The sequence below is a fragment of the Bufo gargarizans genome, chromosome 6 (genome assembly GCF_014858855.1).
Source record: "Bufo gargarizans isolate SCDJY-AF-19 chromosome 6, ASM1485885v1, whole genome shotgun sequence".
Classification (NCBI taxonomy): domain Eukaryota; kingdom Metazoa; phylum Chordata; class Amphibia; order Anura; family Bufonidae; genus Bufo; species Bufo gargarizans.
The window spans coordinates 59,307,803-59,332,298 of NC_058085.1; the positions used below are offsets into that span (position 1 = coordinate 59,307,803).

The following is a 24,496-nucleotide window of genomic DNA, read 5'->3' on the forward strand; positions in this document are numbered from 1 at the left end:
TTGTACATAGGAGCAGTGTTATAGTAGTTATATTCTTGTACATAGGAGCAGTATTATAGTAGTTATATTCTTGTACATAGGAGGCAGTATTATAGTAGTTATATTCTTGTACATAGAAGGCAGTATTATAGTAGTTATATTCTTGTACATAGGAGCAGTATTATAGTAGTTATATTCCAGTACATAGGGGCAGTATTATAAGGGACAGAATCGAGACGAGCCCGTAGGCTTTCGGTTGAGTCCACCTCTTGCAGTGAGGAGGGAGAACATGATATGTAGCCACTTTTCTATCCATGTTCTAGTGATCATGGGGGTCCCAGCACCTTTGATATGTCTCTCTAATATGTTATGAAAACTCAGTGACCCTTTGAGGTAAACTGTGCTATCCATTTTTTTATGACAGTACAAAATAAAACAGAAATTGTAGTTGTCCTCCACAATCAGCTCATTTATTCAGCTCGGTAAAATAAACACATGGATATTAGGATAATTGTCAGTCTAGATTGAATATAAGTCTTAAAATAGCAGTAGCCAATTTGCAATGAAAGCACAGGGTGAGGCAAAATCTGGACACACCCTTTTAACCGGTGTAATACTGTATGTGTAACATTAACTTCCACTGTGTGAAAGTATTAATTTGGAGGCAGGCTGCATTATTTGGTTTTTGGCCACCATTTAAAATCTTCCATGTTGAATTCAGTTCAGGTTTTTCCATACATCATAGTAACATAGTAACATAGTACATAAGGCCGAAAAAAGACATTTGCCCATCCAGTTCGGCCTGTCATGCTGCAAGTTGATCCAGAGGAAGGCAAAAAACCCCTGTGAGGTAGAAGCCAATTTTTCTCACTTTAGGGGAATAAAAATTCCTTCCCGCCTCCACTCAGGCAATCAGAATAACTCCCTGGATCAACGATCTCTCTCTAGTAGCTATAGCCTGTAATATATTACGCTCCAGAAATACATCCAGGCCCCTCTTGTCTTGGCTATGTGTCCCCAAGCGGTATGTTTACTCTGAAACACACAGAAAGTCTCCATTTTGAACTATTAAACTACATGTTCTATGTGTCCACCATTTTGCTAGATGCACATGGTTAAAAATGTCATCCAATCTTCACGAACACACTTCACAGCACTGTAGGTTTCGCCATTTCAGATGAGCCATACTCTCACCTGAAAAACCTGAGCTGAATTTAATATGGCTGATTTCAAAATGGCAACCGAAAACATTTCCTCCATCACATAATGCAGCCTCCCTCCTAATTAATATCCAGACTTTTGCTACACCCTGTATATCCAGCACCAAGAACTTGTTCCATAGCTGCAGACACCTCTTCAAGCTTAAGACCATTTGATTTCAAACTTTTTTCCAATTGGTAGAGCAAGCTTCTCAATATTCAGAAGCTGAAAATAGACAAGCAAAGATTAAATTTTACATGAATACATAATATTAGCACTGGATTAACACTTTACAGACATTTGACATCTAACTTAACATACAGAGGTAGCAATTCTAAACTTAAATGTAATTTCACGTCATGTGGAGATATCGTGTAACAAAAACCAATGAAATAAGCCATTTGAAAAAGTCAAAGTCATTAAAAATGTCTTGCCATTGTTTTGCTTAACTCGTCAAAATTCCTGATGACGATTGCTATATGGGATGGTTCACCAGATGTAGGCACTGGCTTTAAAAGTGTTTTCCAGCTTTTACCCAATGTTAATGGGGGTTCTACAGTTTTTTTCTTTCTGATGATCTATCCTCTGGGTAGATCATCAGCCTCTGATCAGTGGGAGTCCAACACCTGGGAACCTCGCCAATCAGCTGTTTGAGAAGGCAGCAGCGCCTCAGCCTTCTGGCTGTTTACCGTAGGCCTGGTGCCCTCACTACTAGTATCACTGGCCTGGGCACGGGTAAGCCCTGTTTACCAGGTGTCGAATCCCCACCGAGGTGGATGATCCAGAGGAGAGATCATCAGAAAGTAAAACTGAAGAACCTCTTTAAATGTAGCCAGGACTGTGCTAAACACGTACCTGCTTCCTACTGCTCTGTTCCAGCGTTGAGTGTCCCCAGTCCCCAGCGTGTAAACCTCCATATGGGGTCACGTGCACCACTGCAGCCAGTCACAGGTCTTAGTGGTAATGTGTCCCCAAGCGGTATGTCACTGCTGGGTCATGTGCTTCTTGGGGAAACATATCCTATGGAGGACAGTGATTGGCTGCAGGGACACACTTGACCCTGTTCAGAAGTTTACAGAACCAGAAGGTGCCAGACTCTTGGTAACAGAACGGTGAGGAGCACTTGTGTATTTTTCTTTAGGTACAGCACATTCCAAGCTATATTAAACATTGTGGTAAAAGCTGAAACCCCCCCCCCCTTAAGGGTATATACACACGATTGTATTATGGCATAACCTCCAAGTTGTTTAGAGTACAGAGTTGTAATATGGCACCAATAGCCTTATATCCAGGGCCGCATTCACTATCAGAAGCACTATTACTGATCAGATGCAGGGGGGGGGGCACTATTACTTTCTGCAGGGCACTAAGGGGGTTCTTTTCTGTGTGAGGGCACTAGTAGGCACTACAACTGTAATGGGAGCACTATACTGTGCGTGGACTCAGGATTGTACTGTAAAAAAGGTGGAAGGTTGGGAAGTTTGTGTAGGATAGAAAATAGAAGGCGATGTACTGGAAAAGCAAGAAGGAATAGACATCTGTATGGCAAACTCTGCAAAGATGAGTCGGGGCTGGAAGATGTCTTCATGGCGGTCTGGGTCAAACAGAGGAGAAAATGGAAAGCAAATGACTCCACTCAAATGTCACCTGTATGTCAAAACCTTTCCCATTAATGTGTCTAAAACACTGCTCCTAAATAATGTTTGACTTTGGATATATCTTAAGATAATGAACAACAGTGTTCAGGAGGTGGGGTTCACTCATGAAAGCTTTGGACTAGGCCAGCAAATGTGTTAAAATGGCCCTGCTTAAGTGCTTATATGGGACACTACTGTACAGTTATAAGCCTATGATTTCAAATGGAGACATTGTGGCATCCCTAAAGCGTCATGTTTCTGAGCTATTCTCACCTAGAACCAACTCATCTAGGGGAGAATATGGCGTCATACAAAGCACCATACAGTAGCATGTTAAGCTTCTATAGCTGCAACATATGCATGAAGCTTTCTTCTAATGGACAAAAGCAGAATCAATGAAAAGGTATAAAAATGAAAGTGGTTCTCCGGGTTTTCTAGATATTAAGCAGAGGTCGTCAACATAAGATGGGTGGAGGGTCCAACATCAAGCATTTCCACCAATTAGCTGTTTTTGGCAGCTGTTGTAGAGGACAAAGCCAGAAGCAGAATGGTCCATCCTCTGTGTAGTGGGAGCTGAGCTGCAGTACACTGGCGCATTCACTAGACAGTGGATGCAGCCTTCTGTTTCCAGCTTTGTTTTTTTCTGTCTGATCGGCAGGGGTGCTGGGTGTTGGACCTCCACCAATCTGAAATTGATGACCTATGCTGAGGAGCATTGATGGTCAGTTCGCAGTGATCGCCAGCGAACACATGCGGGCTGCCATCTTTAGGAGGTAGACTCACCCGTACACAGCCCTTGCCTGTGCCGGGAGCCGGTCAGAAATCTAATGCGGTCACCGGGAGCAGACAGTTCAGAGAATAGCCCGATGAAGGCCCCCCGGCGGCTGTTCTCGGAACTGCCTGCTCCCGGTGACCACATTTGATTTCAGACCGGCTCACGGCACAGGCACAGGTAAGGGCTTACCTGTGTATCGCCAGACGGGTGAGTCTACCTTACTAAAGATGGCAGCCCGCATGTGTTCGCTGGCGAACACTGCAAACAGACCATCACTGCTGAGGAGAGCAAATGATGAACCCTTTCATTTCCTAAGATACACAAGATACCTGACTACCTGCATGGAACTTGCTTCTTTAGCAATTATATGTTTTTGATCAAATAAATACCTTGGTTTCTGGCAAGTACTTGAAATTCTCACTGACAACACCGTTAACCAGAACTTTTGAAGGGGTAGCCTTTACACCAAACACTTGTACAAGATCTAGCTTCAGATTTTCAGCTTCAGGTTTTATTTGCATCACCTCATTCTGAAGAACATTCTGAGAAATAGAAAAGATTAACCAAAAAAATCACTTGACATTTGAAAGTCTGAAGTACCAATTTAGTCATTAGGATAATAGATGACTTACATTATGTGCCTTGAAGAGAATCATGCTATAATCTCCCTTCTGATATGTGTCTAAACTGTCTCCGTCATCCCAGTATAGGTCCCCTTTGGCAAATCCACTTGCTGTAAGTGCTACTAGGAGGTATAGACTGTTCTTTCGTGATTCTTTTGTGGTCATTCCAGGCTCCTGTGGATCAGATACATACAACAAGAAAAATCATTTTGCGACAATCATTTTGGGACTAAAGGGAATGTGTCACCAGATAGCGATCGGCAATCTGATTCCAGCGCTGCTTCTTATGTCTACAGTATAACATGGTTTTCAAGGACATTAAAAATGTTTTTCTAGATCTTTTTACTGATGACTTATCCTCTAGATAAGTCATCAGTATCTAATCGATAAGGGTCTGACACCCAGGACCCCGGCCAATCAGCGGTTTGAAAACGGATCGGAGCTCTCAGTAGCACAGTGGCTTTCTCCCTGTTCACCAAGCACATCACCATACACTGTACAGTGGCTGTGCTTGGTATCACTTCAATGGAGCTGAGCTACACCTAGGCCGTGTGACCAATGAATGTGACATCACTTTACCTAGGCAAAGCTGCAAGATGGAGGCATCGCTACTGTGAGCACCAGTGTCTTCTCAAACAGCTGATCGGGGGGGTCCTGGGTAAAAAGATCTCTAAAAACCCCTTTTAATCACGACTTTTCTCCAAGAAAAATTGGTGGAAAACTTTTTGAGACGCAAGGGGAGATTTATCAACCCCCATACACTAGAAAACTGGTGTAAAAAGATCAAAAACAGCAGGTCTATTTACTCAAAACTCTGTTGTGACTGTGGAGTGGGTAGGGCAATCGGCTCCGGCAGATTTATCACGGTTTATGCCAGTTTTATGACATAAACCATTACTGAAATCTACACCAACTACAAGCTGGGGTGGATATTATTCTTGGGTCACAGGACTGCCGGACGATGCGCTTATATTAATGACTAGGCATGCACCACATCGTAAATTAAGCACATCTTCTGCTGGCGCAGGGGATATGAAGATCAATGTAGACAACGCTGGTCTTGATTTAATTCTCCCCAACCGAGTGGATTTTGAAAAATCACTTTCCCATTTTTTGCTAAAAATAAATATGTCATAAATTGGGGATGACTTATGCCTCTGAGTAAGAATAAGGTTTTAAAGTATCGGTGTATAATGAAACGAAAAAATTGATCAGATTACAACCATTTCAAGAATTCTTTCAACCAGGAATAAGACGAATACAAAGTTTTCACTACCTAGTGCAAAGTTTTTACTACTTCTAGTGCATTTGGATGTGTATGTCCACATGCACCTACATGCATCAAGTTTTCTCCTTAAATGGGAATTTGTAAATAAAAACTCTGTTTTTTACCATTAAACCCCTGAAATCCCATGGTTATACCTGTGGTTTCCTCAGTGACTGAACAGTAGGCAGCCGCCTAGGGCAACACTGAGAGGGGGGACACAATTTCTGCCTAAAAAAAAAATATTCTAAATACATATTTAAATATTCATTTAAATAAATATATCTTTGTTGATTTAAATGGACTGGATGAAGATCCCGTAAGTGAGAATATGTCACATGTTATCGAGCTGTGGTAAGATGGCCCAATTTTGTTAAAAAATATGTGCAAAACGGCGGAGCGTGTTTTGTGTGAGCCTATACTTCTTACCTGTGCCGGTATAATGTAGCCACCTCTAATGTGCAAATTTATAGTGTCTAGAGGTGCTGGAAGAGTAAACCATTCTCCTTTACTTTCAAATCCAGCACCCTGTCAAAGGAAGAGAAATAATAAGTTCATTGACAGTGGGAAAAATATCATATTATTTAACTTAACGGGGTTGCCCAGTATTTTGTTCTTTATTTCACCTCCCTCCTCCAGCAGTATCTGTGAAGAGATCTATACTTATTTGATTCCTGTCACTCCGTTCCGGGTCCATGGTTCCCTGGCTGTCTTTACTGCACTTCTGGTCCCCTTCTGTCTACTTCCACAGAAAATGAGGCTCACTGAATGTAGACATGAGCTTTAAAGGGGTATTCCAGCTTCTACTCCTATGTTAAATGTAGCCAGGGCTGAACTGTACCTAAAACAAAATACCCACTTGCCTGCTCCCTGCCTCTCCGTTCCAGTGTCGAGGGTCTGGTCACTGGCTTGCAACCCTCCAGGCGGGGTCACGTGAACCACTGCAGCCAACGACTGGCCTCAGAAGCACGTCAATGTGCAGCAGCGGACGTGAACCAATTTGTCTAGAAATTAAAAGGTGGGGAACTGGAAGGCCGGTGAAGACAGTCCCAGAGCCGGGAAGTATAGATCTCTTCACAGGAAATGTAAAAAATCCTTTAAGTTCCAAAATATAGAAAATTATGCAAATAATTATGTAAATGAGCATTTCTGTATTTTTTTTTTTTATTCCATAGACAAGTCCCATCTGGATGACAGAGACCATCTCACCTTGCAAAACAGGGGCAAGAGATAACCATTCTACATATGGCGGAGGTCCCAGCACTTTACAATGTCACCAATGCTATTTTATCACTTCTTTCACATATTATATTAGAGAGGAAATACACCACACACTTTTCTTTTTAGGGTGGGTTCACACTAGCGTTAGGGATTCCGTTATGGCTTTCCGTTATAACATGGTTATAACGGAAAATAATGGAATCCATAAGACGAAAGGATTGATCCGTTCTTCTGCCCATAGACTTGTAGTATGACGGAATGCAAAATGGAAGCCTTTAACCGCCTCCGGACCGCTTAACGCACGATCAAGGTCCGGAGGCGGAAGTCTCAGGCAGAGTCACGCATTGGCGCGTCATCTCGCGAGACGCGAGATGACGCTCAAAGCCGGCCCGCGCATGCGCATCGCGGGCTGGCAAAAGTTAGAGGGGGGTTACATCATCAGCCTGCCAGCCAATGATCATCGCTGGCAGGCTGATGATTTTCAAAAAAACCAATCGCAAGCCATTTAACACCTTATATTTATAAATATAAGGTGTTAAATGACTTCTCTGCTCCTCTGCTGGTCCTTTTGGTCGGTTGGTTCCAGCAGAGGAGCAGACATCACAGTGAGTACACACCAAACACCACACATAGCCCCAGATCACCCCCCATCACACCAATTAACCCCTTGATCGCCCCTGTCAATCACCTAGTGAAAGGGAAAAAAGTGATCAGTGTAAATTGTCACTTTTTTTTTCACTGGTATTGACTGTTAGGTTTTAGGATACAAACTACAAATTAGCGTGGTATTAAAAAGCAGGAAGTGCTCAACCCCATATGCAGTGGTGCATCTATACTGGGGGGGGCAGATCCTGCACTTGTGGCCCGTTGCTAATGGCAATCCCTAGCAAAAATGCATACAATGGAGGATGCCTGCGCGGACCACAAGTACCACAATGGACATCCTACACAGGATAGCAATTGTGTGGATGTGATAAGCAGTCAAAATAACATAACAAAAACAAAGACAGATGCACTATGCGGTCTTACTAACCCTCATACTGGTGTAAAATTGAGAATTATTCTCAATTTTACACCAGTAGGAGGGTTAGTAAGACCGCATAGTGCACCTGTCTTTGTTTTTGTTATGTTAGGTTTTAGGATAGTTTAGGCCCCTTGGTTAGGTAGTTAGCGATCGTTTAGCGCCCACCGCACCGCAGTCACTGATTCGCTGATTAGCGTATCGCTAATCAGCATTTGTACTTTTATAGTATCTGTAAGTGATCAGAACTGATCACAGTCAGATCTATAATAGTATTCGTGTCACCTTAGTTCACCCTCCACCCAAAACGCAGTGTTTGCCCGATCAGGCCTGATCGGTCGCCCACACGTGCGTTCACCCACTCCCCGCCCGGCGGCAGTGACAAAAAAAATATATTTTTTTAAATCACTGCACAATCACTTTACAAGCGCTGCGGCGATAAAAAAATCAGTTTTGATATTTTTTATCAACCGCAGCGGCCTCCGGTACTTCGCTAGCCTCCCATTTGTAAGACAGGCTTGCTTTTTTTCTTGCGTAGTCTCAGGGAATACCCCCTAAATTTAGTAGTCCAAATGTCAAATAAGAGGTATTCTTCTGAAGAGGCCTACAGGCTTCTGACCCAGTCGGATGAGGAATGGGAACCCTCATCTGACGAATCCAGCGGGTCAGAATATGAACCTGTAGAAAGCAGTGGCAGTCTGACCCAAAGTTCGGACGAGGAGGTTGAGGTCCCTGATACCACCAGGCGTACCCGGCCCCTTGTTGCTACACCACAGGTTGCGCAGGATCCGCTTCAAGGGCAGCAGAGTGGGGCTAGCGCTGTCGGATTACGTGGTGAGGCATACACCAGCAGCGCAGCCCACCCTGGACCTAGTACCAGCACTGCCGTACGACATGGTGAAGTGGCGAGCACCAGAAGGGCAGTTGAAGCTGGTACGGTGGCACGTGCAATAGTTACCCCGTCGAAGCCACCGCACAGACAGGCCCGTAGAGCCCCTAGAGTCCCTGAGGTGCTGGCAAACCCTGATTGGCAGTCCCCAACTTCAGCCGCACCATTAGTTCCCCCTTTCACCGCCCAGTCTGGAGTTCGGGTTGAGACAGCTCAGATCGGTTCGGCACTGGGATTATTTTAGCTGTTCTTGACTGCGGAGCCTTTGGACATAGTCGTGGCAGAAACAAATCAGTATGCCACTCAATTTATAGCCGCCAACCCGGGAAGCTATTATGCCCAGCCTTTCCGGTGGAAACCCATCAAGGTTTCCGAATTAAAAAAAATTCTGGGCCTTCTCCTCAACATGGGTCTAACCAAAAAGCATGAATTGCGGTTATATTGGTCCACAAACCCAATTCATCACATGCCCATGTTCTCTGCTGCCATGTCCAGGGCCTGATTTGAGGCCATCCTGCATTTCCTGCACTTTAGCGACAACACCACCTCCCGTCCCAGAGGCCACCCAGCTTTTGACCGCCTCCACAAAATTCGGCCCCTCATAGACCACTTCAACAACAAATTTGCAGATTTGTATACCCCTGAGCAAAACATCTGCGTAGACGAGTCCCTTATACATTTTACTGGGCGCCTTGGCTTCAAACAATACATCCCAAGCAAGCGCGCCCGGTATGGGGTCAAATTGTATAAGCTCTGTGAAAGGGCCACAGGCTATACCCACAAATTTCGGATCTATGAGGGTAAAAATCGGACCCTGGAGCCGGTCGGTTGCCCTGACTACCTGGGGAGCAGTGGGAAGATAGTCTGGGACTTGGTGTCACCCTTATTTGGCAAGGGGTACCATCTTTATGTGGACAATTTCTACACAAGTGTGCCCCTCTTCAGGCATTTGTTTCTAGAACAGATTGGCTGCTGTGGCACCGCGCGACCTAGTCGCCGGGGCTTCCCCCAACGGCTCGTTACCACCCGTCTTGCAAGGGGAGAGAGGGCTGCCTTGTGTAATGAAGAACTGCTAGCGGTGAAATGAAGAGACAAGTGTGACGTTTACATGCTCTCCTCCATTCACGCAGACACGACAATACAAATTGAACGAGCAACCAGTGTCATTGAAAAGCCACTCTGTGTCCACGACTATAATTCGCTCATGGGAGGGGTGGACTTCAATGACCAGATGTTGGATCCTTATTTAGTTTCCCGACGCACCAGATGCTGGTATAAGAAGGTGTCTGTATATTTGATTCAATTGGCTATGTACAATAGTTTTGTTCTCTACAGTAAGGCTGGGAGAACAGGATCCTTCCTCAAATTTCAGGAAGAGATCATCGACACCCTCCTGTATCCAGGAGGTTCCGTGGCCCCAACCACCAGTGTAGTGAGCCATCTACACGAGCAACATTTCCCCAATGTCGTTCCTGGTACCTCAACCCAACCGTCACCCCGAAAAAGATGTCGTGTCTGTAGCAGGAGTGGAATAAGGCATGACACCCGCTATTTCTGTCCTGACTGCCCTGACCACCCTGCCCTATGCTTAGGGGAGCGTTTCTGGAAGTACCACACACAGGTACACTTAGCATAGGGATTGCATCTCACAGGACAGGCACACAGGGCTATTAGGGCCCATTCACACAGAGCTGCTGCAAACCTCTCCTTTCACCTGGGACAAAGTGCATAATGTACTTCGCCACATCTCTGGGCGATTTGCTCTTTGCTCATTGTCCCATGGGGAAGGAGAGGTTTGTCCTATAAAGGTAAAAAAAAATAAAAAATCACTGGTAAGCAAAAAAGTTAACGTTCTGTTCAAAAAGTTAAATAAAGTTTATATGTTCCGTTCAAATGTTATTATAAAGTTAATAAATTTATTGCGTTGCGGCCTGTTTTTTTCTTTTTTGTTTTGTTTTTTTTACCTTCCAGGTGGACCAACCGATCGACTAGCTGCAGCACTGATGTGCATTCTGACAGAAGCATTGCGCTGCTGTCAGATTACACAAAAGTCGGTGTATGCGGCGCTGCAAGACGAGATTTCTTCTTTGCAGTAAAAGATACGTTAGCCGAGGCATATGAGCTGAGGAGGCAGCGGTGTTCATATGCTTTGGCAAACACTTTGTATATATAAAAAAAATAATAAAAAATACCGGCAATGATTTATTCATCCACATCGATTGATGTGAATGGAGAAATCGGGTTTGCCAGGGCATACAAGCTAAGTGGGTATGGATGTTGGGCGGAGCTCCTATGTCCTGGCAGACGCCTTTCCCCTCGTTTTTTTTTTTTTGGGCAGAGATTTTTTCATCCACATTAATCGATGCAAATGAAGAAATCTGTGCCGTTCATTTTTTCTTTCAGCCCAGAGGCTGAACAGAAAAAAAAAATCTCATTACCTGTATGCTCAATATAAGGAGAATAGCAGAAACTCCTAATGCTGGCCATACATGTAATGATTGCGGAGACCCTTAAATGCCAGGGCAGTACAAACACCCCACAAATGACCCCATTTTGGAAAGAAGACACCCCAAGGTATTCGCTGAGGGGCATATTGAGTCCATGAAAGATTGAAATTTTTGTCCCAAGTTAGCGGAAAGGGAGACTTTGTGAGAAAAAAAATAAAAAATCGATTACCGCCATGCCCCTCATTGAATACATTGGGGTGTCTTCTTTCCAAAATGGGGTCACATGTGGGGTATTTATACTGCCCTGGCATTTTAGGGGCCCTGAAGCGTGAGAAGAAGTCTGGGATCCAAATGTCTAAAAATGCCCTCCTAAAAGGAATTTGGGCCCCTTTGCGCATCTAGGCTTTCCAAAATGGGGTCACTTGTGGGGTAATTATACTGCCCTGGCATTTTAGGGGCCCTAATGTGTGAGAAGTAGTTTGAAATCAAAATGTGTAAAAAATGCCCTGTGAAATCCGAAAGGTGCTCTTTGGAATGTGGGCCCCTTTGCCCACCTAGGCTGCAAAAAAGTGTCACACATGTGGTATCGCCGTACTCAGGAGAAGTTGGGCAATGTGTTTTGGGGTGTCATTTTACATATACCCATGCTGGGTGAGAGAAATATCTCAGCAAAAGACAACTTTTCCCATTTTTTTTATACAAAGTTGGCATTTGACTGATCTATTTCTCTCACCCAGCATGGGTATATGTAAAATGACACCCCAAAACACATTGCCAAACTTCTCCTGAGGACGGCGATACCACATGTGTGACACCTTTTTGCAGCCTAGGTGGGCAAAGGGGCCCACATTCCAAAGAGCACCTTTAGGATTTCACATGGCATTTTTTACACATTTTGATTTCAAACTACTTCTCAATCATTAGGGCCCCTAAAATGACAGGGCAGTATAACTACCCCACAAGTGACCCCATTTTGGAAAGAAGACACCCCAAGGTATTTCGTGATGGGCATAGTGAGTTCATGGAAGTTTTTATTTTTTGTCACAAGTTAGTGGAATATGAGACTTTGTAAGGAGAAAAAAAAATCAGCATTTTCCGCTAACTTGTGACAAAAAATAAAAAGTTCTATGAACTCACTATGCCCATCAGCGAATACCTTAGGGTGTCTACTTTCCGAAATGGGGTCATTTGTGGGGGTTTTCTACTGTCTGGGCATTGTAGAACCTTAGGAAACATGACAGGTGCTCAGAAAGTCAGAGCTGCTTCAAAAAGTGGAAATTCACATTTTTGTACCATAGTTTGTAAACGCTATAACTTTTACCCAAACCATTTTTTTTTTTACCCAAACATTTTTTTTTATCAAAGACATGTAGAACAATAAATTTAGAGAAAAAAATATATATAGATGTCGTTTTTTTTAAAAAAAATTACAACTGAAAGTGAAAAATGTCATTTTTTTGAAAACATTTCGTTAAATTTCGATTAATAACAAAAAAAGTAAAAATGTCAGCAGCAATGAAATACCACCAAATGAAAGCTCTATTAGTGAGAAGAAAAGGAGGTAAAATTCATTTGGGTGGTAAGTTGCATGACCGAGCAATAAACGGTGAACGTAGTGTAGTGCAGAATTGTAAAAAGTGGTCTGGTCATTAAGGGTGTTTAAGCTAGGGGAGCTGAGGTGGTTAAAAAGCATTCTGTTTTGCTTTCCGTCTTTATAGAATGGGGAAGCATAACGGATCCATCTGGTTTCCGCTATGCAGAACGGATAAAAAAGTCCTATCGACAGGACTTTGTTTTCCGTCTTGCATAATGGGACCCAGACGTATCCGTTAAGATTCCCATAGACTTCTATAAAGACAGATCAAAATGGAATGCCTCTAAAGGCTTCCGTTTTGACTTCCGTCTTATGGATTCCGTTATTTTCCGCTATAACCATGTTATAACGGAAACCCATACCGAAATCCAGAACGCAGATGTGAACCCACCCTAATTTAGAACCCTAGATTTATATTAGTATTGAAATAAGCATTCTTTTTCTATCATTTCTATTTATGACGTTTTACCCAATGTATAAAATGTAAGTTACATAATGAAACATACCGAAACCAGATCATACCACACCCCAGCAGGAAAATATCCGTTTACTTCAGTTTTCCCCTCTTCCAAGACAGGTGTGATATATAAAGCTTCTCCCCAAAGAAATTGGCGATCAATTGTCCAGGTATTTCTGTCAGATGGAAACCTATCGAAGGAAATGTGGACCTTTAATATTCAATACTCGTCAATAATATGGAAAAAGGAGTTCCAATCTGAAAAATTTAAAGGGCATCTGTCAGCAGTTTTGTACCTATGACACTCGCTGACCTGTTACATGTGCGCTTGGCAGCTGAAGACATCTGTGTTGGTCCCATGTTCATATGTGTCCGCATTGCTGAGAAAAATGATGTTTTATTATATGCAAATGAGCCTCTAGGAGCAACGGGGGCGTTGCCATTACTCCTAGAGGCTCTGCTCTCTCTGCAACTGCCGCGTCCTCTGCACTGTGATTAACAGATCTAGGCATGATGACGTTTTTAATGCCTGGTCCTGTAAATCACAGTGCAGAGGGTGTGGCAGTTGCAGAGAGAGCAGAGCTTCTAGGAGTAATGGTAACACCCCCGTTGCTCCTGGAGGCTTATTTGCATATATAAAAACATCATTTTTCTCAGCAATGCTGGCACATATGAACTTGGGACCAACACAGATGTCTTCAGCTGCCAAGCGCACATGTAACAGGTCAGCCAGTGTCATAGGTACAAAACTGCTGACAGATGCACTTTAAAGAAGTAGTCCAGGATTAGACACATGTGGCTTTCTTTTTTTGTCTAAGGGTTTGTCTGGTATGGCAGCTCGACTTCACTGAAGTGAATGGGAATGAGCTGCAATACCAAACATAACCTGTGGACAGGTGTGGCACTGTTTTTGGAAGACAGCAGCCATGTTATTCTAACCGTGTAAGCCCCCTGTAAATGTACTTACTCTACAAAAAGTGCTCTTGCCACAGTATCTCCTGAAATGTGAGCCTTGTGGAACAAAGTGTACAGATAGGGAAGCATCATGTAACGCTTTAGCACAGCCTCTCTGATGGCGTTTTCAGATTCTTTACAAAAGGCAAATGGCTCCTGTGCCTGCAAATGCACAAACAAGGTGACTGTTACTGTACGTATGATGGCAACGCACACATGTAGCAAAGACTATAAGCGTGCACATCAAATGCACATTCATGGTTGCAGATATGCATCAAACTCTGCAGACACTGAGTTCAATAGATTACAGCCCATGTACAGATTTGCAGCTCCTTAGAAGCACGTTTGCAAATTGTCTTAATTAAAACTTTTTAATACAGCTCATGCGCAAACATATGTTTCTCTATAATAACAGACTACAAACGAACCCCATGTAGTCTGATCCTACAGCCATACTGGTTTTTATCTGCTCCCTCTTGTGCACATAGCTTAAAGAGGCAAGCCATCTTTAGGGGTAGGTTTGGCAAACACCCCTTCTGGCCAGACCTGCAAAACAAAAGGATACTTACCTGCTCGCTGCCGCTGGGTCCCAGCACCTGCATTCCGTGGGCTCAGCTGACTTGCTCAGATTGTCTGCCATCAACATCTTTGATGCCTCTGCAGCCAATGACTGGTCTCAGCCATGACCTGCTCCCCTTTAGTCATATCAGTTGGTCACATGATGAAAGGGAGGCATCCTCCCACATAAAAACAACAGGGTCATGTCTGTTCCTCAGTTCTCTGGAGGTAACACTTTGCACTCCTAGCTTTTGTGGGTGCAGGTGCTCCAACTTCCCATGTTCCTTCCAAGATTCCTCTTCCCATCCGCATGTCTCATAGTGCCACAAAATGACCATGTTCACTGTGTGTAAGTGCACTCATCCTATGTTCTAGAGGTCCTTTGGGCAGTGGTGAGCTGTGGATAACCACAGTATCCCATGTAGCACAGCTGATTGTGCCTATGAGACATTGGCAGCTCATTAAGGAATGCTCAGAACTTTTGAAGAGGTGACCCGATTTGTTGCCAGATTGGGTGTGGATAACCACTTTTTCACCCTTATTCCACACCACCTTTTTGTTGGGGGCCTACTATGAGATTAGGAAAAGAGAGTGATGATCATATGCTTGTTGACCACAAGGAAAAAGACGGCAAAAATCCCTGACGCAGTGTCTGGCACTGCTAGTAGAGATGCTAGCTGGGATTCGGAGGAGGAAGATGACTAAGAATATGGAGGGCACACAAAGAAGCTACTCTGTCACTCAGCATTTTGTCATCACTGACCAGTTGTCTGCTTGTCAAGCTATAAAAGGTCATGAAAGACGTAGATAGACATATCTGGACTCTAAAGACAAAATAGTATAATTGTCTTCTTGGTTTCCAGGTCAGGCTTGCTAATTTTTAGCCAGCTCTCTGCTCCACAGTAGCAGATGCATTCATGACCAGAAAGGGCAGCTGAACAACAGAAGGATTACTCCAAGGATGATTTCCCCTTACATTGGTACACAAGACCAACCATGACAGTTGCAGTAGCACCAGTACCATCATCAACCACTGTAGCATTATTGACATGATAAGGAATACATTCCATTTTTGGGGGATCTGACCATCAATGGCAAAACTTAACCATGATGACAGTCTGGAAGAAACTGTAAGATCCTACAAAGACTGCTCCCTGTCATCAGAAGACCTACAAAGCCTGGTTATCATGGACTTTTGGAACCAGGGCATATATTTTAGGTTTGTTTTGTCCATACGTATTAAGGTGTACGGTATCTTTTTATTCCTTTATTTTGAGAGGGTTGTATGCAGCCTTGTTTAATTTGCTTACTAACAATATACTATACTATTCTGCTGTGCTGATTTTATTTTTTATAAAGTTTTGTATGAGTTTTCTTTCCTACGAACTAGTATGGCATTTCAATTAAGACACATAAAGATATGGACACACCACATTTCAGAAATACATTGAGTGAGAGCTGATCCGAACGTCTTCTGCGTTCCTCCAGTCAACAAGCTCAAAACAAGATCAAAAGGGCTTCTCTTTGCTCATGATGACCAATGATTCCCAAAACACTGACATACCATAACAGTTGATTTGCATAAAACAAGTAATTCTAATACAGAAATAGGCATATGTCCTTATTAAATTTATGGTATCATGAGGGAAAACATTTTCTTACCGTTGCATAAAGTGTGTTGTGGTTCCTCATAAATGGATAAAATGCACCGACCTGACTCCAGCGCACACAAAGTTCTTCTGTTACATTACCCACAAATCCACAAAGATCTGCTCCAACTAAAGGAACCGCATACATATTAAACAGTAGTATAGCTGCAAAGGAAGGAAAGAAGCCTTATTAGAATTGTTATTTGGTTAAAAGGATAGTACAACCATACTCTCTAGCCCAAACTCACATCGGGCAGCCACTCAATGCCAAGCATCATGGGCAGGTCCTATTCTGAATAGTAGGATCTACAGCAATGCCTAATAGACCCAACAGCAAAATCCTAGAAGGCAATGGCATTGTGTCTAAAGTATATCTTTTATTTGGTTATCTTAGAAACTCATAGGTAGCAAGCAATAAATGTAAAAGTAACTCGTGAATGAAGGAGTAATACTTTTGGGATTAGGACTCTATCAAGCCCTATGATAATGTGTCTGGGTGTTAATGAACTGTATTCTATGCCATAACATTATTGAGAAACTCTTGGGGTAATTTGCTCACAGGCCATGCAGCTTCCACGGTGAAATGTTCCTAGTGGTCTCCTACCGAGACACGTCTGAATTCGGTGGTGTGGTAAAATGACTCTTCAGAGATTAGCCCATCTGAATTAAATCCAGGCCTGTGTATGTAATTAATAGATGATACTCTCATCAGAGTGTAACGATATCTGTAATGCATAGCCACTTACCAAGCTGTAATACAATGCTGGTAGATGCGTTATGTAGGTGTCCATGGTAAATGAACACTTTATCCACAGGAGATAGGACAGGACCAGTTCAATCACATATAATGACGATAGGTGTAGGAAAAACCTATTTACTGTGATTGGCTGTTGAGGACGTCGACAACTTGCTACTGATGTTTTTTGTTCTTGACCCCATGCTCCCTTTTACTCCCTGATGAGCCAGGTGATAACACTTGAGAAATGCATAGGAGAATAGGGTCAAGCATGTACGCAGGTTAGGGATTAGGTTCTAGTTCCGGTCTGGGGTTGCACTTTTCAGGGTGGGGTTCTCCACTTTGCCGATGTGAGGGTATATAATAGAGTAGATTCACACCCAGCCAGATTATCATAGGGCTTGATAAAGACCCCAGTAATCTGGTGTGAGCACAGTAACTAATCCCAAAAGTATTACTCCAACGAGCATACACTCATGAGCATGCTGAAAGATCTGGACTGCCCGATGAATGAGCTTGTTTATCGGGCAATCAATGCCAGTCTGCCAGATGATCCCTAATGAGCGTTCATAGGAATGCTCGTTAGCAATTATCGGGCACAAAATCTGGCAGTCTAATATACCCTTTACTTTTGTATATATTAGTTGCTACCGATACGTTTTTAAGAAAACCAAATAAAAGTTCAATACCACTCCCTTTTTGTCAGTGGGATCCATACACAATAAACTAGATATTGACGGCTGCTCAGTGTGCAGTTGAGTCTCTCCATGTCCGATGTAAGATCAGGCAGGAGACTATGCCTGGATGATCTCTTTAAAGGAACACTGGAGATAAAATAAAACACCTCTTACCCGGTATAGAGTAATACAGCTGTTCCCAGGTGCTCTCTACATCCCCTGTCCAATGACCTGCATATCGACCATGACTGGCGAATGTGGATCGAGAAATCACAAAGGGACGTTTTCCTCTAATTTTTATCAGAGCACTGACAAAATAGATGAAAAAAAAAAATCTATGAATTAAACATCGTGTGGGTTATGCTGCAGATCTGCAGGCTACTTCTGGCATTTTTTTCGACTGTCATGACGTTTTTGCTGACTGCCAGAAGGAGGCAGCAACCAGTGACTGATGTCTTCGCACAGTTTTTCTTGGCATATGTCTTGGGCTTATCAGTATCTTTTTCAGCAAAAGGAGTTAAAAGTGTCTGCCTCAAAGGTCTATCATACATCGCCTTTTCAGAGGCAGACAAAGACACGAATAAAGACATGTGCAGCAATAGTTCCTGCAGAGTGCAGCACTTATCATGGATGACCTCCCTCCCAGGTTTCTAGGAAATAATTCACCAGTTTACCAGCCGTGCAGTGTAATAGTAAGCCATATGAAACTTAAGTGTTCAGCATAGTCTCTTCTAACCATCACTGAGCAAGGGATGTTTATCAAACATATAACCTTCATCAATGATGCTCTAAAGTTGGGAAACCCTAGCAGATAGGAGTAGGACAACTCCCTTGATGCTAATAATGTGTTCCTGCCACAATTGCTCCTTTTTTAGGCTAGGGCTACACGACCACAATAAGTCGAGCGGCACATAGGGCACAACTACACTGTAGAATGTGTCGCGCGACATTGATGTCATACTCAGGATATCACTTGAGCAAACAATTTTTTGCTCTATAAACCCAATTTATTAATAAAGGTATCGTTTTTATTAAGCACGTTAAGCTCTATTTTTCTTCTCAAATTGATGTCACATGGTGCGACGTAACAGTGACAGATTTTTTGCTGTCGTGTCGAGGTCGCAGCATGTCGCAGCGCAACACCATAGACTATCATTATAAAAAATTGTCGCGTAACATTTGTGTGACAAATTGTCGTGTGACACATGTCGTCGTGTAGCCCCAGCCTTATTGACCAACCTTGACCCAGTCCTACCAGCAGATCACATTATGAAGATTTTCCAGGAAAACTGCACTGATGACAGCTACTGAAGTAACCATATTAATGATATAACCTATGAAAAATCCTCAAAACACAACCTTCTAGGGTTTCTGACTGGATTCAGAAACAAAACTCTGAGCTCGACTTTCTTATTTTCCCCAAATTATGTAAATATAGCTGATTCCAAGATATTGGCTTTCTGTCATTGAAATGGAACATTCACATTTACATTTAAAGATGTAAAATGGCTGTGATCATGCCAAACCAACATGTGAGCATATAAAATTACCCAAAACAGCCTCCATGTCAAATTAAAACTATCAAAAGTAATGAGCTCACCATCTAATTTCACGTCAATGGGAACAGAGCTGCAGTAACTAACCCCATCCACTACATAATGGATGGCGCTCTGTAATTCCAGCACAAATTTCTTGGACAGGGGCTACTCTGGAACAGCTGATAAGCAGAGGTTTCAGATAGGCAATCAATATAAAAAATACTGGACTACAGCTCTAACACGTTAGTGAGCGCAAGTTGCCTTTTTTTTAGGCTTGGTTAACATAAAAAGGCAGCGGTCTAGCCCAAGGCCCATAAGTGACCCTTGCCTTTTTAAGGTGACCAAGCCTAAGCACTGCATGGGTCTCCTGTGCAGTGCAGAGCAGAATTGTGGCTCTCACATAAGAGCTGGGCTCCTGCTTTAACAGCCCGTACTGGCAGAAGTGCCGATCAGGGGAGTTTAACCTCTTAGATGCAGCGCCCGATAGCGCCCGTGGCATCTAAGCAGTTTAGAGGGAGTGAGCTTCCTCTGTCAGGCATCAGCATCTCTTTTTCTTATGCCTTATTTGGTCAGTGATTTCCATCAGTAATTGTGAGCCAAAACAGGATTGGAGCCTCCACAGACATAAGAGAAACAAACAGACATATAACGAAATATATACACCTGTTCTGTGTAGGCTCCAGTCCTGGTTTTGGCTCAAAATCACTGATGGAAATCACAGACCAAACACTGACTATGTGAATAAGGCCTTAGCATGGCAGCTGCAGGCCTAATGAAGGCCCCAGGGCTGCCTGCAGTGTATGACCATCAGGCTGTGCCAGACAGGTGCCTGTATGTATAATGGTCTATTCACACGTCGGTAGAATGCGTCCGCATCCGTTCCGCAATGATCCCATTCATTCTCTATAGGGCAGAAATGGATGCGGACAGCACACAGTATTCTGTCCGCATCCGCATTTCAAGAGCGCAGCCCCGAAATTCTGGTCCGCGGATCCGGAAAAAAATAGAACGTGTCCTATTCTTGTCCACAATTGCGGATAAGAATAGGCAGTTATATGGGGGTGCCGGCCGGGTGTAATGCGGATCCGCAATACACTACGGACATGTGAATAGACCCTAACACTGATAATGTATTATAGAAGCGATCAACTGTTTGCCTGCTAAAGTTCCATTGTGGGACTCGCAAATGGTTAAAAATAAGTTAAAGTTTTATTAAAATAAAAAGAGTCTTCAAGTAAAAAAAGACACATTTTCCATGGAAAAAATGATTTGAATAAAAAAAATTTTTAATACCAATTGTTTAAATACCAATTCTAATTGAACTAGGAAATTTATTGGACGATTCATGGATCAAACACCTGTTGTGAATTTTGCCATTGAGCTCCTTGGTAGAGAACAGCAAGTTGTGCAAAAAGTATGTAAACATTGAACAGTTGGACATGTGCATTCAAAAGTTTAGAGAAGGTCACATTAAGTTCACCTGTAAAGGTTAGAGTGCATTTGGGTTTATCATCAAATTTCACCCACAAGCCAAATATCCCTAACTTTTTGTGAGTAGTGTATTTGGTATTGCTGCATCTTTAAAGGGAGTCTGTCATCAGCATTTCACGTTTGTAACCCTTCCCATAGCTTTCTAGCATGCTTACAGTTAATAAAAACGTTACCTTTAGCATCAATCCTGGACTTATGAGACCGTCAAAAAACATCTTTGTAACATACGCAAATGAGGGCTCGCAAGTGCCCAGAAGCGGCGTTACCCTCGTAGGTGCCCTGCTAGCTCAGCCTTATCGTTGCTTCCCCCCTCCTCCTTCCTTCCTTCCCTCCGCCCACCCATCCTTTCCCTCTGACCGCCTATCTACCAACTTGTTGTTTCGCCGAGATCCCGCGCCTACGCACTCAGTCCGTCGGCCGGCGCATGCGCACTGCCATGCCTATTCCTTGTACGGCATCACAGTAATTAATGCGCATGCGCCGGCTAATGGCGCGAAGCCGATGCATGCGCATTAATTACTGTGATGCCGTACAAGGAATAGGCATCGCAGTGCACATGCGCCGGCCGACGGACTGAGTGCGCAGGCGCGGGATCTCAGCGAAACAACAAGTTGGTAGATAGGCGGTCAGAGGGAAAGGATGGGTGGGCGGAGGGAAGGAAGGAAGGGGCGGGGGGAAGCAACGATAAAGCTGAGCTAGCACGGCACCTATGAGGGTAACGTCGCCCCTGGGCATTTGCGAGCCCTCATTTGCGTATGTTACAAAGATGTTTTTTGACGGTCTTATAAGTCCAGGATTGATGCTAAAGGTAACGTTTTTATTAACTGTAAGCATGCTAGAAAGCTATGGGAAGGGTTACAAACGTGAAATGCTGATGACAGACTCCCTTTAACGACCTGCACTACAATTATCTCAAACTTTATCCCCCACGGTGAGCACTAAGGCCCAAAACAGAAACTTGTGTAAGTACATTTGTCATAGCATAATTCTGGAGCATCATTTTTTATAGCTCAGTATTGTGCCATTTCTATATTATTCCTCCCATAATTTTAGAAATATCACCATTTCCAAATATTTTATGTTTTATGTTTAAACAAGATCATAACCCACTATGCATTTTCATTGAAGGAATTAAAAAAATGTGAAAACCTGCAGGCAAATGACACATGGTATTGTTATAGCCATCATTTCTGTGTAGTGGAGCTTCTCCTCAAACCAATTTCACTTACTCATGAGATGCTATGGCTTCAAAGAAGCCATACATATTATGAAGGTTGTAGTGTGATGAGAGATGTTGATGGCTGGAGGCACAGATTGTAGTATCTCGAAGTACACCTCCTACCACCTCTGTAAGTAAAGCAAATTGAGAAAATCAGTTTAACAAAAGCTGGGTAAAACATTTTAAAAATCCATTTTTTTTTTATTCTTTATGTGTGGTTTGTATCAGAGCAAAAGGCAAACAAAACATTTTAATAAAAACATTTTAATATTTCAATTTATTTTATATGTAATAAATTCTGATAGGCTTTTCTCGAAAGTATTTTAGTTTCCCTAAGTGGTTTCCCATCAGAATTAGAAACTAGACTGTTGTTTTGTTGTTTTTTTGTTTTTTTATGTCGTGGGTGATACAGAAAACTCTTGGGCCTTAAGTTTATGACTTTTATTTTCTGATTTCCAAGCAGTTCTGTACTGTGGGGGTGGATATTTGAATCAATTTAATGGTATATGTTTTATGCCGGAGATATGCATGCTCGGCTCAGCCAAGCATGTGTATGTAGTGAGAGGGGAGAGGGAAGAAAGCCTCTGCCATACACCTCTTTGAGAACAAAAGTGGACAGTTGAAATCCAATATGCCATTAAGAGGAAGTCAGGAGGACACCATACATATTAGATGCTCAGATGGACCCTAATGTGTATGACCAATAGGCCATCCAACTGTTGTATCCTCAGTATTTATCTTTATTTAACATTTTATAAAAGTTTTAAGATTACACAAAAAGGACTTTGATTGACACAGGATCATGTCGTATCATATACAGTAAACACGTAAAATGGGAAATACAATAAAACAAACAAAGGAAAAACAAATTATTTTGCAGGATCCGGTTAGTTTACACATTACGCTAAGTATAATGAAACAAGTTATGCATACAAATAGGCCATGAAGTATCGCCTATAGGGTAGAACAGCATATTGGGAAAATCCAACCATCTCGGAGGGATAAAATCTCCTCTATAGGCGCACAGATTCCCAAATGAAAAGATAGGACATCTCATTAAACAAATGCCTAGCTCTATTCTTATTATATCGTACCCACAATTCACAGTTCTGCGAGAAACTCATCGAAGTGTGAGTACGAATAGCAAAGAAATGTTTCCATATCATAAGAAACCTGGACAGTATTAAGGAGTTCCTTAATAGTCAGAGGCGTACTAGAAATATTTAGAATTTGGCTATCATTAATTTAGCAGCCAAAATAATATGCCCCACTATCGTACTGAAGCATTTAGGAAGGTCAGGCAATCCCAGAAAACATAGCACTAAAGTAGGGGAAAGATACATTAAGACCCATCAGCCTGCAGAGGAGATTTAACACCACTTTCCAAAATATGAAAACAAGAGGACAATCCCAGCAGGCATGCATATACTGTATGGCCCAAAATTTTGAACCACTGTCTTTGTGCTGCCTTGAGTTTCTCTAGTAGCAGGATCTCGAATTTCACTCTGTTCCATCAGGCATCTCCTTATCTCTGATCTCTGATCTTATAAACACTCATTATAGCTCAATTCGTATCTTATTGATAAGAATGTGGCTTAAATGAGTGTTTATGACCTTTTAATACTTTAGAGATAAGGTTTATTAGATGACCGCCACAAAGTGAAAGTAAAAAGTAGCATTCACACAGCTAGACAAACAGTTAACCCTTTGTGACAGAATGGCTCAATATTTTAATAAAGACCAACCCAAATTTTTTTTTTAGCCCAAAATCTGTAAAATGCAATCATAAAAAAATTGCTCCCAAAGGTGTACACAGCCTTTTTATTAATCTTAGCTATGTGGGCAGGAGTGAGTTACCAGCATATGTAACGCCCCAAAGTGGCATTACCACTCCTACGCGCTTCTATCTGTGTATGCTGGTTTGGTGTCATCATGTGTATTTATTGCCAGGTCCTGCATAATGTGAATCTGTATTTCTGATTTTCTAACTGTTTAACATGTAATGTGCCTGGTTCACCAGCAGATAGCGACATCTATGGCAGAGCTAGTTTGTCTAGAGTGGAATCTGCTTTCCATTCTAGCCCCCTCTCTAGAGAGGGAGGAGTTCAGCTAGTTAGAGGCTACAAGGGGAAGGGTGTGTGGAAGCCAGCATAGGACTCCTTCAGCTTTTCTGGGCCTGGCAGCCCAAGCTGCAAGCCTTACAAGCCAGGAGTAAAGTTCCCTGGATAAAGATAAAGACAGACCAGACTACAGAAAAGTTCAGCAGAAAGGAAAAGTTTATATTTAATCCAGTTAGCACAGCAAAGCTAAATAGGTTCAGATGTAAAGAGCCGAATGTGTTTGCCAAAGCTGAAAGATTTATCTCTGATGCAAGTTTATTCAAGTAAAGCTGTTTTCAACGTTAATACAAAGTCTGGACTTTCTACAAATCTCTCAACTATTCCCCCTGTTTGCACTGCTTGGAACGACATTGCCTGGGGTTCCAGGATATCCTTGTAGGAGCATCGTGACACGTGCACAGCCACACCTAAAGGGACATTATAGGCTACTCTTGCCCCACTCTGACA

The 24,496-nt window shown here is 42.7% G+C and overlaps 1 protein-coding gene across 1 annotated transcript in view; it reads right to left on the reverse strand.

Annotated features, from left to right (window-relative positions):
• Window positions 1-859: 859 nt before the first annotated feature.
• Window positions 860-24,496, reverse strand: part of LOC122942622 (lysosomal alpha-glucosidase-like) — an 84,526-nt gene continuing 60,889 nt past the window's right edge. Inside the window, exons 12-20 of the mRNA XM_044300327.1 lie at window positions 21,940-22,057; window positions 17,856-17,989; window positions 16,282-16,433; window positions 14,075-14,223; window positions 13,157-13,298; window positions 5,908-6,006; window positions 4,224-4,388; window positions 3,981-4,133; window positions 860-1,404 (exon numbers count right to left, since the gene is read on the reverse strand). Of these exons, the coding sequence (XP_044156262.1) occupies window positions 1,342-1,404; window positions 3,981-4,133; window positions 4,224-4,388; window positions 5,908-6,006; window positions 13,157-13,298; window positions 14,075-14,223; window positions 16,282-16,433; window positions 17,856-17,989; window positions 21,940-22,057 (1,175 nt within the window). The 3' untranslated portion in view covers window positions 860-1,341. The remainder of the gene's footprint in view (window positions 1,405-3,980; window positions 4,134-4,223; window positions 4,389-5,907; window positions 6,007-13,156; window positions 13,299-14,074; window positions 14,224-16,281; window positions 16,434-17,855; window positions 17,990-21,939; window positions 22,058-24,496) is intronic.